This window comes from Aedes aegypti, chromosome 1 (assembly GCF_002204515.2).
Source record: "Aedes aegypti strain LVP_AGWG chromosome 1, AaegL5.0 Primary Assembly, whole genome shotgun sequence".
In the NCBI taxonomy this organism is placed as follows: domain Eukaryota; kingdom Metazoa; phylum Arthropoda; class Insecta; order Diptera; family Culicidae; genus Aedes; species Aedes aegypti.
Window position 1 is genome coordinate 88467830 of NC_035107.1, and position 15731 is coordinate 88483560.

General features: G+C 45.7%; 1 protein-coding gene across 2 annotated transcripts in view; it reads right to left on the minus strand.

Annotated features, from left to right (window-relative positions):
- Positions 1-835: 835 nt before the first annotated feature.
- The window catches only part of LOC5578880 (synaptic vesicle glycoprotein 2C), a 45463-nt gene continuing 30567 nt past the window's right edge, over positions 836-15731 (minus strand). The window contains exons 7-8 of one of the 2 annotated variants that reach the window (XM_021841819.1): positions 11035-11162; positions 836-1229 (exon numbers count right to left, since the gene is read on the minus strand). In XM_021841819.1, the coding sequence (XP_021697511.1) occupies positions 1192-1229; positions 11035-11162 (166 nt within the window). In that variant the 3' untranslated portion in view covers positions 836-1191. The remainder of the gene's footprint in view (positions 1230-11034; positions 11163-15731) is intronic. The other variant, XM_001664039.2, reaches the window with a different exon arrangement.

Sequence of the window (15731 nt, forward strand, 5' to 3'; positions counted from 1 at the left end):
TGTGTGACAGGTACGCAGATAATCTACGCCCTGGAAAATAGAGAAAATTTTCTTTACGAAAAGATCCTTGACCGGCGCGAATCGAACCCTCGACCCTCAGCTAGATTTGCTGAATAGCTGCGCGTTTACAGGTATGGCTATCTTCACCCCCTGGTAGGAACATAAAGAGCCCTATATAATTTAAGACCCTAAATCAAATATAGTATAAAGGCTTTCAAATTGTATCTCTTCTTCTGCAAGGAGCGAATAAGGACTGTCGATTTTTCGAAAGAGGTGCACGGAATGAAACAGGTTCAAAACCACTGACCTAAACATTTTATCAAAAAAGAATCCCACAAGCATTCCGAAGCTCATATCGTATTGGTTTGACACTTGTGTGGAATGATTACTAAACAAGGGCTTCAAAACGTAAACAAATTTCTCAAATTATTTCGGAATACATATTACTGAAGCTTTGTTTGATCTCAAATTTTATTTATTCTATCTATGTTTACTCTAATTTTGTGACGTACTGACTAACATTCACTTTGGTATTAGTTAAAATATCGAATTTATTCTTATAACTACACTTCTTTCCATAATACAATCTCATATCGAACAGCTTCACTTTCAACTAGGCCTCGTAAAATTGATTTATGGCCTCCCCGATCGAAGCTCTCCTGCGTAGTTGGCGGTACTCCGATCGATCGTCCTAATAGCTAATGGATGATAACCGCCGATCGCCGGCGTGTGAGCTCGTAAAATGAAGTCTCTATAGGATCTACCTACTTGCTATTTGATGATCGGTCGTTGATTGCACTTTCCGGTTCATGCTTAGCCGATCTTTTTTTCTTGCTCTCATCGACAGCTCTATACCTTTCACGGAGCTAATTATTTATGCAATTTTATTGGCTGATAACCGATAGCCCGCGAGATGGACGCTAGCTGAGGCTTTCTAGCTCAACTGCCAGCGGTACTGAGCCGCTATAGCTAGAAAGGCACGTCTATCGATGCTATTGATGATTTTTTTTCAGTTTCGCTCGTTTAGCAGCGTTGACGCAGGTTCTTGTGCGTAGTAAATTGATTGAACATATTGATGGTGGGCAGGCCTTTAGAGGTATGCTGCTGATGACGAGATGATTGTGACAAGGTACGATTCGTTGAAAGAAGAGCAGCGGCAGTAGACATCAGCATTTTTCGAATTGTGCTCTGTCACTTTCCCGGTAAGGTCGTTCCAATTGCAGCGCAAACTGGATTGGGAGAAAGAATAGAGGAAAAGCCGTTAAGAAAAGTACGTATAGGTATGTACGTTTATATAGGGGTTTTATATTCGATACAATATTTGTATTTGTAATTGTTAGATACAGTAGTGTAACCGATTATTTTTCAAGCATTTCTCACTTCAATTATACAGATAGATGTTGGACAAAATAGGGTATTTTCCATTGTTCTTAAAAAAAAACTTAGCCAAAAAGTCTGGTTTCGTCTTGGATTTTGTTAAATTTTTAATAGCAGAAATCTAGATAACCTAAAAGTGCACTGTGCTGAATGGAGGAGCCCATATGGCAGAAAGTCATTTGACAGATGGTCAGTTGGCATAATCATATCTCGCAAAACTTGTGATCTCGCCCTAAAAGCCATTGGTAACCGAGTGTGTAACTCCTTGTTTCGTAGCAAATGAATGACTCAGGATGAAAACTATCACCACTGGGAGATAGAGGAGGATCTTCTCTTCATCGTAGCATTGTTGAATAACGTGTAAATCCATTCGTTAGCTCGGTAACAACAAGCTACACACTCGGTAACCAATGGCTTTTAGGGCGAGATCATAGGTTATGCGAGATATGTAACACTGAGTGGCCATTTGACATAACTGGAGTACCATCATAGTTAGGCTCGTTTTTTTCCAAACATGATATTCTTCATATTATATCAAATGGTCGTTATGTTAAATAACTTTATGCTAAACGATTTTATGCCATTCAGAGTATTCGCACGCTGAAAATTTTATCGATCGGTCACCTTCAGAGATTGACTAATTGATCAAGTTTTCAGCGTAAACGAATGTTTTGTTCTCCAATTTGTGCTCTTGAAAATTCGAGGTGCATGACTTCGGTTTATCTTCACCTAAACTTTCAAACACTTAAACTTTTGGCCGACGTACGATTCGTCACCTTCAGAACCATGATGATGTGTATAACAAGCATACTTTTTTAATAGTGCTGTATAAAATACTTTAGCGTGACTACTTGAGTGTGACCTCATTTTTTGCCTTCACAATTTAAAATCACGGAAGTCACATACAGCAAAAGTTATTTAATCGCTACAGGTCGCTATCCAATTTTATAATCTCTAGCTTATACAAAATGATTGTTCCTAGAACATTTTTAATAAATGTCTCTGAAAAGTTTATGTTTATTTTTATTGTAGGAATTGTATTCAATAGCGCAAAACTTAACACTAGGAAGAATAAGAGTGTCTTCTCGTTTTATGTACAATGAACAAACCAATGTCCAAAATGGTTCAATTCTTCGATTGAACAATGGGACAAGGATTTCTGCAAACAAAACTGCTGAATCAATTGGCGCTTGTCCTATTGTGCAGTTGGAGGCCTGAGATAACCTGATATCGGTGTGGTATATGATTGTTAGATTAGTGAAGTCATGATGAAGTTTTTGTGTTAGGAAACCTTTAAAAACTCCCATACAAAAACGATGTGGATTTTTTTTAAACTATACTTAGATTAATTTTTGAAAAAGTATGAGGAGGCATTTTTGGAAATATGTACGATACGGTATGTATATTTGAAAATTGAATTCGCGAAGTCACATCTAGACGGATTTGAGTGAAATCCTTTAAAAATGTTTGGGCAAATACTTGCTCAGGGGGCAACGAGGCGTACATGTTCACCTCATAAACTGATCGTCATGGGTTTGGTTCCCAGCCCCCCAACATAAAACTCTTCGTCAGTCCGCTTGAAAACCACACGAGCTCCACCCGTCCAACACCATGGCCGTCTGAAAGCGGACTGACAACTGACCCTCTTCTGAGCGAACATGCTCTAATGTACATGGATAACATGACAATCGACCAACGGCAAGGAATAATGAACTTCTCTCTGGACTCTCTCTGGAAAATCCACAAATAGATTTAATCGATAGAGCAGACAAAAAAAAGAACTGTCTGATTTGAATTCGCTCTGCTGATGCCCAAGCTGGCGAATAAGAGCTCAATAAGTTAAGTAAATGCGCCCAAAACTCTCTGTCGTTAACAACGTACGGTACCGACGGCCGCCCCGGTATGACCTAGAGCAGCTCAAGCAACCGGATGTTGCAGCGGAATACGCGCAGCACCTCGAGGCTGCATTACCGGAAGAGGGTGAGCTGGACGAAGCCCCTCTTGAGAACTGCTGAAGAACAGTAAAAGCAGAGTGGTCAGAGAACAGTGAAAGCAGCCATCAACGATGCCGCTGAGAGCAACTTCGGGTACGTGGGATGGAGTCGACGGAACGATTGGTTCGACGAGGAGTGCCAGGAGGTTTTGGAGGAGAAGAATGCAGCGGTCATGCTGCAGCAAGGGATCCAGCAGAACGTTGAACGCTATAAACGGAAACGGCAACAGCAGACCCGCCTCTTTCGGGAGAAAAAACGCCGCCTGGAGGAGACGGAGTGCGAGGAGATGGAACAGCTGTGCCGGTCTCAAGAAACGCGTAAGTTCTATCAGAAGCTCAACGCATCCCGCAACGGCTTCGTGCCGCGAGCCGAGATGTGCAGGGATAAGGATGGAAAAATTCTGACGGACGAGCGTGAGGTGATCGAAAGGTGGAAACAGCACTTCGACGAGCACCTGAATGGCGCTGAGAGCACAGGCAATGAAGGACGGGACAACGGAGGAAATGCCTTCGTCAGTACTGCGGAAGATAGAAACCAACCAGCCCCCACTTTGAGGGCGGTTAAGGATGCCATTTACCAACTCAAGAACAATAAAGCTGCTGGTAAGGATGGTATCGGAGCTGCCCAGTGAACACAAACTCGTATATGATAGTGCATAAGAGTACAAAAGTGGAGGCGATATACGTACATGCGCCATAAGGCTGCATGCAAGTTGTACGAAACAGAACAGCTACCGGAGGAGTGAAAGGAAGGGATAATATGCCCCATCTACAAGAAAGGCGACAAGTTAGATTGTGAGAACTTTCGAGCGATCACCATTCTAAATGCGGCCTACAAAGTGTTATTCCAGATTCTCTTCCGTCGTCTATCACCTATAGTAAGCGAATTCGTGAGAAGTTATCAAGCCGGCTTCGTTGACGGTCGATCGGCAACGGACCAGATCTTTATTGTACGGCAAATCCTCCAAAAATGTCGTGAATACCAGGTCCCAACTCATCACCTTTTAATCGGTTTTGAGGCGGCATACGATAGTATCAACCGCGTGGAGCTATGGAAAATCATGGACGAGAACAGCTTTCCCGGGAAGCTCACGAGACTGATAAGAGCGACGGTGGAAGGTGTGCAAAATTTTGTGAAGGTTTCTGGCGAACACTCCAGTTTGTTTGGATCCCACCGGGGACTACGATAAGGTGATGGACTTTTGTGCCTGTTGTCCAATATTGCGCTAGAAGGTGTTATGCGGAGAGCCGGGCTTAACAGCCGGGGTACGATTTTTACGAGATCCAGTCAATTTGTTTGCTTCGCGGATGATATGAACATCGTCGGCCGAACATTTGAAAAGGTGGCAGACCTGTACACCCGCCTGAAACGCGAGGCAGCTAAAGTTGGACTGGTGGTGAATGCGACCAAGACAAAGTATATGCTGTGTAGTTTCCGGCTTATAGAATAGAACAACGGATGACCTGTTCCGGTGGTAAGAGTCCACCAAACGGGGTAACCCCAATTCAAAGGGTCAAGCGAAAAACCGTGCTGAGGAATGAATGGTCGAAGGGGTGAAAAAGATGTTCGGCCATTAACGGAGCCTGTGGGGCACCTGGGCACCCCTCACAGTACTTTGTCCCTTACCGCGTTAATGCAGGGTTCTGGCGTGGTGGACCTCTTTTCCCGTGCTACTCGTGGGATTCAATAATGAGTACAATTTCTAATCTAAACAATAGTAGTAGTGCAGGTAGTAGCAGTAGTAGGGAAGCGAACCCCTTCGCAAGAAGTGGGCTAGCTAGATCTCCGTTGAGGAGAGTAGAAGCAGGAGGAGGCAGCAGTGCACGTAGTGCCAGTGCAGGAAACCATATTTCATCCCCGGCTAACGCATCGGGTGAGGTTATGGATGGAGCGTGGTTGATGAGGGCCATCAATAAAAGTAGAGATGGGCTCTCTGCGATGGAAGTGGCTGCACAGCAGCTCGACTCCATAATTGACTTTGCGTCCTCGAAGTCTAACATCAGCAAGGACCTCAAGCAGGCCCTGTTTAGACTTCGTAAGTCAATGTTGGCGGCCAAGCAGAACCATGCTGAACCCATGGTGACTGTGGCTGCGGCAGAGCCCGTGGAATTGAAGGTGCCGAAGTCTACCCAGACGGAGCCCTTCGTCTTCGCGGGTAGCCCCAAAAGCGCGGAAGCGAATGCTTACAACAAGCAATCGCAGAAGCGCGCGAGGCAGCCGTCAGGGGAGGAGCTACCCGGCGGCACTCGCAAGGCCAGGCGGATATTGACCCCGAAAACCGGCAGAAGTGCCGGAAAATCGGACCCCAGCCAGGCGTCCCGGAAAGCCGAGAAGGGTGGGCCCGAAAAGGCCGGCCCCTCACGGAGTGATGGGAACAGGGGGTTGCGACCTTTGAGAGGCCCTCAATCACCACAGGTTAGGGCGGATCAGGGGGGGACGCCCCCTGGACAACCGAAGTGAACAGGAAGAAGAAGAAGAAGCAGGAGGTTCTTCAGCAGGTTCAGGAGCGCAGGGATACCAGACCTAAGAAAGGTAGGAGGGTAGGTGCCAAGCGCGAAAAGGGTGATGCGATCATCATCAAGACGGAAGAGTCCAAGTACTCGGAAGTCCTGAAGGCGATGCGCAGTGACGCGAAGCTTGCGGATCTAGGAGCCGACGTACGCAGTGTCCTACGCACTCGTACAGGTGAAATGATCTTTGTCGAGCTTAAGCGCGACAAGGAGCGCAAGGGCGCCGCCTACAAAAGTTTGGCGGAAGAGGTCCTTGGCGCTGGTGTTGAAGTGAGGGCTCTGACGCAGTCAGTGACTCTGAAGTTCAGGTGCCCACCACCGCCGTTCAGCTACGGAAAGGTCCGGCAGGTACTCAGGTGGCCTTAGTACACCTACCTGTGGCGGACGCAAATAAGTCCGCTAAGGTAGGCAAGATCAAGGTTGGTTGGTCAGTATGCTCACTGAACATACATGAGCAACCGGTGATCTGCTTTAGGTGTAGGGAACCTGGACACAAGTCCTGGGGCTGTAAAGGCCCTGATAGGACCAAGTTGTGCAGGCGTTGTGGTGAGGAAGGTCATAAGGCACTAGGCTGCAAGAACCCTCCCAAGTGCTTGATTTGTTCCGGCAAGTCCGTGAACAACAATCACCCAACGGGAGGCTCAAGGTGCCCGACCTTCAAACGAGCCATAAACAAAAAGTCACAGTGCAGGTAACGCAGCTGAACCTGAACCACTGTGACGCAGCTCAGCAACTGCTGTATCAGTCAGTTGCTGAGTGGGGGACGGACATCGCCATCATATCGGACCCATACCGAGTACCTGCCGGCAACGGCAGCTGGGTCGTGGATGGATCCGGAAAAATGGCGGCGATATGGACAACGGGTAAATACCATGTCCAGCAGTTGGTGTCTACTACCTACGAGGGCTTCGTGATCGCCAAGGTAAACGGGGTCCTCTTCTGTAGCTGCTATGCGCCTCCGAGTTGGTCGACCGAGCGGTTCACGCAGATGCTGGACTGCATGACGACCGTGTTGACAGGGCGAAGGCCAGTAGTAATAGCGGGTGACTTCAATGCCTGGGCCGTGGAATGGGGAAGCCGCATCACGAACCAGCGAGGTCAAATCCTGCTAGAGGCACTGGCCGTGCTAGATGTCGATCTGGCTAATGTTGGTACCAAAAGTACCTTCAGCCGAAACGGAGCGGAGTCGATTATCGACGTTACTTTTTGTAGTCCTGGCCTAACGAGTAGTTCGAACTGGAGGGTAGACAATGCCTACACTCACAGCGACCACCTGGCGGTTCGCTACAGTATCGACTACAACAACAGCAGGCAGCGGGTTGAGGAAGCGGCTAGGTCAAGGCCAAGCCCTCGTAGGTGGAAAACATCGTACTTCAATGATGAAGTACTTAGGGAGGCGCTCCGCCGTGAGCGTAACCTACTCGGCCTAAGCGGGGACGAACTGGTAGCGGTGTTTACGCGTGCATGCGATGCGACCATGCCTAGAAAAGTCCACCCTAGGAATGGGAGACCACCGACGTACTGGTGGACTCAAGCTATTGCGAACCTGCGCCGTGCCTGCCTACGGGCCAGGAGACGGATGCAGCGAGCACGTACCGAGCAGGAGCGTGAAGAACGACGGGCGGTGTTCACCGCTGCCAAAGTCGCGCTAAAATCCGAGATAAGGGCAAGCAAAAAGGCCTGCTTCGAGGGACTCTGTCAGAGTGCCAACGCGAACCCGTGGGGTGATGCCTACAGGATCGTTATGGCGAAGACAAGAGGTGCAATTGCTCCTACGGAGCAATCTCCACAGATGCTGGAGGGGATCATCGAGGGGCTCTTTCCGCGCCACAACCCTAGCCCATGGCCTCCTTTTGTAGGACAGCCGGGGATTGGGGCTGGCGATGAGGATAGAGTAACCGATGAGGAACTTGTAGGGATTGCAAAATCACTAAGCATGGGGAAGGCACCAGGTCCGGACGGAGTTCCAAACCTGGCCCTCAAAGTCGCAATCTTGGAGGCTCCCGGTATGTTCAGATCTGCTATGCAGATATGCCTGGACGAGGGAGTATTTCCAGATGCGTGGAAGAGGCAGAGCCTGGTACTATTGCCAAAGGCGGGGAAACCACCCGGTGACCCGTCGGCGTATAGATCAATATGCTTGATTGACACGGTGGGGAAAGTGCTCGAGAAGATCATCCTCAACAGACTGTCGAGGTACACCGAGGGTGTAAATGGTCTCTCAGGCAACCAGTTCGGCTTCCGGAAAGGGAGGTCCACCGTAGACGCTATTCTGATGGTTAAGAAAACCGCTGAGATAGCATTCCAGGAGGGGTATTCGCTACTGCGCAGTAGTGACTCTGGATGTAAGGAACGCATTTAATAGTGCCAGCTGGGTGGCTATTGCTGATGCGCTCCTGCGTCTGGGGATACCCGAGTACCTGTACAAGATTCTCGGAAGTTACTTCCAGAATCGGGTATTAGTCTATGACACAGAGGTGGGTCGGAAGTGCTTTCACATAACCTCAGGAGTCCCGCAAGGTTCCATCCTGGGCCTGGTGTTATGGAATGTCATGTACGACGAGGTGTTGAGATTAAAATTCCCGGCGGGTGTGGTCATCGTTGGCTTTGCCGACGATATTACGCTGGAGGTCTACGGTGAATCGATCGAAGAAGTGGAATTGACTACAGCCCACTCGATCGCAATTGTGGAGGAGTTGATGAGCTCCAGGAAACTGGAATTGGCTCACCACAAAACTGAGGCTGTTGTTGTCAACAACCGAAAGTCGGTGCAGCAAGCGGTGATCAGTGTAGGCGACTGCACAATCACTTCGAAGCGCTCCGTCAAACACTTGGGGGTGATGATCGACGACAAGCTTACCTTCGGTAGCCATGTCGATTATGCCTGCAAGAGAGCCTCCACAGCTATTGTGGCACTGTCCCGGATGATGTCCAATAGCTCTGCGGTGTACGCCAGTAAGCGTAAGCTTCTGGCCAGTGTCGCCTCGTCCATACTGAGGTATGGTGGCCCGGCTTGGGGCACGGCTTTGAGTACCGATAGCTACCGATAGCTAGAGAGTACTTATAGGCTAATGAGCCTGAGGGTTGCGAGCGCGTACCGTACCGTGTCACACGATGCACCGGTGATGAGTATGATGCCTATTGGTATACTTATCATGGAAGACATAGAGTGTTTCGAAAGGCGCGGCACAAGAGGCATACGCAGGACTGCCAGACTGGCCTCCATGGTCAAATGGCAGCGTGCGTGGGACAGTTCCACCAAGGGAGTGTGGACTCACAGGTTGATTCCGAGGTTAGATATCTGGGTCAATAGGCGCTATGGGGAACTAACATTCCACCTAACACAGGTCCTTTCGGGTCATGGATGCTTTAGACAGTATCTACACCGTTTCGGTCATGCGGGTTCTCCCGAATGCCCAGTTTGTGCAGGTTTAGAGGAACGGCGGAACACGTTTTGTTCGTGTGCCCGCGTTTCCGCACAATGCGTGACCGCATGTTTGCCACATGCGGTCGGGACACGACTCCGGACAATTTGGTCCAGAGGATGTGTGCAGACGAGTTTGACTGGAATGCCGTTTCATCGGCTATCACCCACATCGTCTCGGAACTCCAAAGAAGGTGACTAGTGCAGACGCTAATCAACAGGTGGTCCAAGGGTTCGCAGTCGGCTACGTAGGTCATACCGGTGCCCTACGGTCGAAATCGACCCTTACAGCGATTAAGTGGCCGCGGGGAGAACATCCTGGTAGCGCTGCTGTCGTGGCGCTGGCCTACTGGGTGGATACGAGCCTCTGGTTGCTCGGGGCAGGTGGAGGCCCCTTCGTCAGCAATCCCAGCTGGTGCTAGCTGATAGGGCCTGAGCCTTCAGTAGGTCAAATTGCGAAGCCCGCAGTATCAGTTCTTGATACCTGCGGTGCAGCTGGGCGCGGGCTTAGTGGTCGACCCTGCCCGCTTTCAGCGGACAACGGGAGGTGAGAACCACCCGGGAAGCTGGCAATGCGCCAGCATGCTACCTTGGTGGACCCCCCTAAGCGTGTCATCAATGTTCGTTGCTGCATGGCTACGCAGCTAACCTGGAGGATGCGATGTGCAATAGCCTCTCTGCGAAGCAATGCCTTCTTGGTGGTCCCGGAGAGACGAAGGGTTTGGCAGCAATGGAAATGGTTTAGTGGGTCGGGGGTGTAGTCCTGTTTACTGCTTGTACGTAGTAAATGGTCCCCAACCCCACACTCCCGGACCTCGGTCCGGAGTCTGTTGAGCAGTTTATCCCCCCATTGCTTAGAAGGAAAAAAAAAAAGTACATGCTAGCTGGTGTTACGATAGATGGGGATACTTTCGAGGTGGTCGACGAGTTCGTCTACCTTGGATCCTTGCTGACGGCTGACAATAACGTTAGCCGTGAAATACGGAGGCGCATCATCAGTGGAAGTTAGGCCTACTATGGCCTCCAGAAGAAGCTGCGGTCAAAAAAGATTCACGCCCGCACCAAATGTACCATGTACAAAACGCTCATAAGGCCGGTAGTTCTCTACGGGCATGAAACATGGACGATGCTCGAGGAGGACCTGCAAGCACTTGGAGTTTTCGATCGTCGGGTGCTTAGGACGATCTTCGGCGGTGTGCATGAGAACGGTGTGTGGCGGCGAAGGATGAACCACGAGCTCGCCCAACCAACGGAGAACCTAGTATCCAGAAGATGGCCAAAGCTAGAAGGATACGCTGGGCAGGGCATGTTGCAAGAATGCCGGACAACAACCCTGTAAAGATGGTGTTCGCCTCGAATCTGGTCGGAACAAGAAGGCGTGGGGCGCAGCGAGCTAGATGGATTAACCAGGTGCACCAGGACCTGGAGAGCGTGGGTCGCAGTCGAGTATGGAGTGAATTGGCGAAACGTTGTTGGCGAGGTTTTATCAAGCTAATTGATGTAACACCAAATAAATAAATAATAAATAAAAATAAATAATAGAGGAGTAGAAGAAGAAGGAGTTACTATTTAAGAAGAAGATGAAGAGATAATGCAATAAATTTTTACCTAACTGTAATCATGGTAAATTTGAAAAAAAAAAAACATCTTGTGCCTCAATTAGCAACACATATTGAAAAGCTATTACATCCTGTTCTGAAAAAATGAACGGCGTTAGTTCAAAACTCACCTATCAGCAGTCCCCCCATCACAATGAAGATCAGTTCGCAATTGTAGGTGAGCAGGACGCCGACCACGTTGCTGCCAACCATCGCTCCAAGCCGGCCGGTCATCAGTATCAGACAGAGCGCCATTGCCCTATTTCCAGCAGCAGAAACAGCAGCATACAACAGGTGCAGTAAACCACGCGCGGCGCAATGGTCCGATGCATTTCACCACAGATTTCAGATTGGAACGGACGAATAAAACCGTTGGATTTCGGCGGCGATGATTGAGTATGCGTGTTTTGTTCACGGCGCACGCAATCGCGGTGCATTAATTCGGATGTTTGCATTTTTCGATGCGTTCCAAGATCATGTCCGGTCGGTTCGGTTCCGATGTGTAATCGCCAAAGCAGCAGCCAAGCAGCGATGGGGGTAATTATGTAGGGTGAAAATCGCATAAATGATTAATTTCATAATTGTTATGGCTAATGGTTGGATGCGATGCGATGTTGAAAGGGAAGAGCGATAGTTTTCTTCTCGTTACAGGTGCACGGAGAAAAGCGCGAGAAAGCGTTACGCTTTGGTCGGTTTTCGGTACCGTCAAACGGGGTAACTTTTATAATTTCTACTATGACTAGGCTGAAAAGGATAAGTGATGAACTCATAAAAACTTCATCAAATGTTGTCCTAGTACATATTGTTTGTAAGAGTTTCAAAATGGCTTAAAAATCTTCAATTTTAAATATTTGAGTATAAAGCCTCAAATGCTCTGGGTTCCAATGGAAGCAACTCTGAATTTTTACTTCTGCATTCGATTTGCTTAACTGATTTACATAAATTATGTTATTTCGCTTCGTATGCTTTGGGTCTCATACTATCATAAATAACCGCATTACCAAAGAAACCCCGTTTTACGGTACTATATATTGGGAGGCGATTACCCTTCCTAACATTGGTAACAAGTAAGGGAAAACCGTTTTTTTTTTCTGTGCGGAAGTAATGTATAAGGTGCATTTGTTGATTAGGTACGTAAAAAGTATCAATCAATGAGATGGTTTCGGGTTTCATCACACAAAGTTTTAACTTTAATTTTGGCAAGCGTAAAGAAAAGCATTAGCGTGAGTGTTACGTATGATTGCTGGTACTTTGTGTGTCCCTAAGTAGTATAGTAGACCCCATTAATTGGTACTTTGGTGACTAGAGTGACCAAATCAATCGCAGAAGGGTTTCTAGAAAAGGAAAAACAAGTAGGGCTATCAGGATATTCAATTTAGAAATATCCTGAAGAGCACTCATTAATAAAATTCTGCCGTTGGAATTACTTTGCAAATTAATCCATGAGCGATGACAAAAAAATTGATTTATTGTGAGTAAATTTCCGCAAGTCATTTAGCAAGAAAATTGACTTGCTGCCCAGTGCATTGAAAGGGCAAATAGGCAGCTATGAAAGTATATTTATCCCGCTGTGTTTCGACAGAAAAACCCAAAGTTTCAAAAATTTTGGTTTGAGATGACGAAAGCTATGAATGATGACTGCACCACCATCATATGCTGCATCCAGTTGCTCATTACGATTAACAAGAAGGATCTTTTTTGAGTTTGGATCCTGGTTTCAAACAAGTTTCAGTAGCAACTGCTATATGTATGTTAGGCACCGTCCAAAAATAACGTAACGCTCTATGGAGAGGGCTCAACAATACAAAACTTTTATATTTCCTCAAAAAGCGTTTCGAACGGGGGTTAAATTTTAGCGTTACGTAATAAATGGGACCTGCCTTAGGCAGCGTCTATCTATTACGTAATGCTGAAATTGAAAATTTTTGACACCGCCCCCCCTCTGTAAAACTTTTTACATGAAAATTTTAAAATTTTTATGTGAGCCGTAACGCTTGAGCCTACTTCCCCCTCCCCCTCGAACGTTACGTAATTTGTGGATGCCGCCTTATTAGCTGTTAGAAAATTAAACAGCCCGTCCTCTTTACCATTTAAAGAACGAGCATTTCAATTCAAAATATTCAAACAAATATACATCCAGAGATTCCCTCAACAATTCCTGTCGAAATATCTCAAGGGACTCTTCCAGAGATTTATCCAGGAATTATTTCCAAGATTCATCCAGGGATTTTACTAGAAATTTCTCTAAGATAATATCTACCGTAATCCCTACAGTTATTTCTTTCGGGATTCATCTAGCAGATTTGCCAGAGATTCCTCCAGGAAGATTTTTTGTTCTCTACTAGATTTTCTAAACAGGTAATGACGGGGTTGGTGGTCAAATGGCTACCGCTTCTGCTTCATAAGCAGAAGTTTATGGGCTCAATCCCAGGCCCGTCCCTTACCTCGTACTTTGTAGTTGTATCTTTCACTTGCTTCTATCTACCACTCTTAATATATCACAGTTGATCTATCACCGTTCATAGAATTTGCTAGAACCCGAGTCGGACAGAAATAAACCGTTTCCTAACGCTTTCATCACGCCTTTCCTTACGCCTGATACATAGGTAGTCTGCTAACCAAACCAGCAATCCCCTATGTCATAAAATATATATATAAGATACCGTGGGGCAAGTGGGTAATGGAATTCGCATAGTTGAGATTCTTCAAATTCTAGAGACTTTAAATTGAAACAAATGAGGTCGTGTATATTTTTTAGCTTGACTTCCACCAAATATAAGCGGCATGCTGAAATTGATTTTTATGAAAAATTGAAGAAAAAAATACAGAAAAAGATTTTAAAAAATGTCTCCTTACTTTTCACTTTCCCCAAAAGTGGGGCAAGTCAAAAGTTTACCATTTTAAACAATAAATTCAAAAACAAACAGTTATATTCACGATTTCTATTAGCTTTAACATTCATTAAGGCTTCCCAATGAACAATAACATAAGTAACATGTAAACAAAGAAAATGTTATTCTTTTCACTTGAATTTTCTTCTGTTCAGTTAATTTCCAATGTTAGTTCTTACATTATAGGACAGCAATTGCATTTCTGCTCTGTAGAATTTCCACTGCTCGTTATTTGTTTTTGAGAAAGTCGAATATGACGTCGGATAACTCTTCGGGAGAAATCAAACGGAATCCTTCAATAACGTACTTCGAATCTTTTTTATGTGGATAGATCTATACTCCATTTTTATGTTTTGAACTAGCTTTACATAGACATTCCACGAGATTTCCGTGTGTTCTCTAATATTGCAACTTTTCAGTCAACGTCTTCCTTTTAATTGGATGCTCGAAGTAGACATAAGACGTCACACTCTCATCATTGTCCATCGATCACCTTTTTAACGGTCGATTCAAAAATATGGTAGGTGGCCAATCCGCCACCCGCAGCGCTCGCATCGTTTTTGTTCGCGTTTGACGTTTACACACTACCGCTATCTGTTGGCCCGTCGGCCAAATACACTAATTCTAGCATTGGGCGTACACGTCCTCATGACTATGATTTGGATCGAGATTTGTTCTAAGTATTACGTCTGTTTGTCTGTGTTAATATTGTAATGTTTGGCAACATCTTTTAGAGAAGTTCCATGATTTTTAATAGCTTTTAACGCTTGAGTATAGTGTTTCTTGAATTATCAGCACGTCATGTTTTTCTATGATAATCATGTTTACTTAAGGCTACTTAAAGAGAAAACACAAATTCAATCTCTAATGATAAACTTTTCACTTGCCCCACCTGATAAGAAAATTGACGGTGTTTAAATTTAGTTGTTTTTAGGTCTACGTCGAATTAATTCTAAAACTTTTTTTATTGCGGTTTGAAACTGTCACAGAGGACAACCAAGAAGTGGTACAGGAAATAATTTTCCGCAACTTTTTTCCACTGAAAATATTAAAATAAGATTGTACGCCGCCAACTTGTTACGGAGTAACAGTTGACAGGTTAACAATTTTTCGCAAAATTATGCAATAATGACTAAAAAAGCTCAGAAATCCCTTACCTATCGTAATGTTTTCAATGGCTTCAAAGGTTTACGCATGAGTTTAAAACGTAAATTCACATATTCAGTAAAATATATCAATTGTTTTCACTTACCCCATTTACCCACTTGCCCCGCGGTACCTTACAGCCATTCCATGAAAAACCGATCTAGTGGGTCTCCGAATTCCGTGCAAATTTGCTATTTTGTTCCTTATCCGAAATAAGGATACACGTAATTTTAGATTTTTTGATTAGGGTGACCATTTCCAAAATAGGGTGACCAGAAAAATCGTGATTTTGCAAAATTTTTATTTTTAAAAAAATTATAACTTTTGAACCGTTTGACCGATTTTCAATCTTTTTGGACGAAGTGAAGGCTTAAAATTTTGAATTTTCGGGAAAAATATAAAATTTCACAAAAAATGTGTTTTTACATGAAAAAACTCAATAGTTTCCGTTTTTTCGTGTTTTGAAGGCCTCGGGATCAAAGGGGCTATTGCTGCTCTCAATTGCTCGAACCCGACTGGTTCGGGTCGGGTTCGGGTTTAAAAATTTGAAATTTTTCGGGTTCGGGTCCGGGTCGGGTTTGAAGGCTACAAAATTATCGGGTACGGGTCGGGTTCGGGCTTGAAAAAAGTCGGGTTCGAGTCGGGTTTAGGTCGGGTTTTGTGAGAATTGTGAACAGAGTAACAACCTAAAAGCTTCCCAATGCATCAGAAACGATGATTTCACCATCTTTTCAAACTCGGGTTTCATTCGGGTTTTCCTTACAATTTTTTTCGGGTTTCGAGTCGGGTTC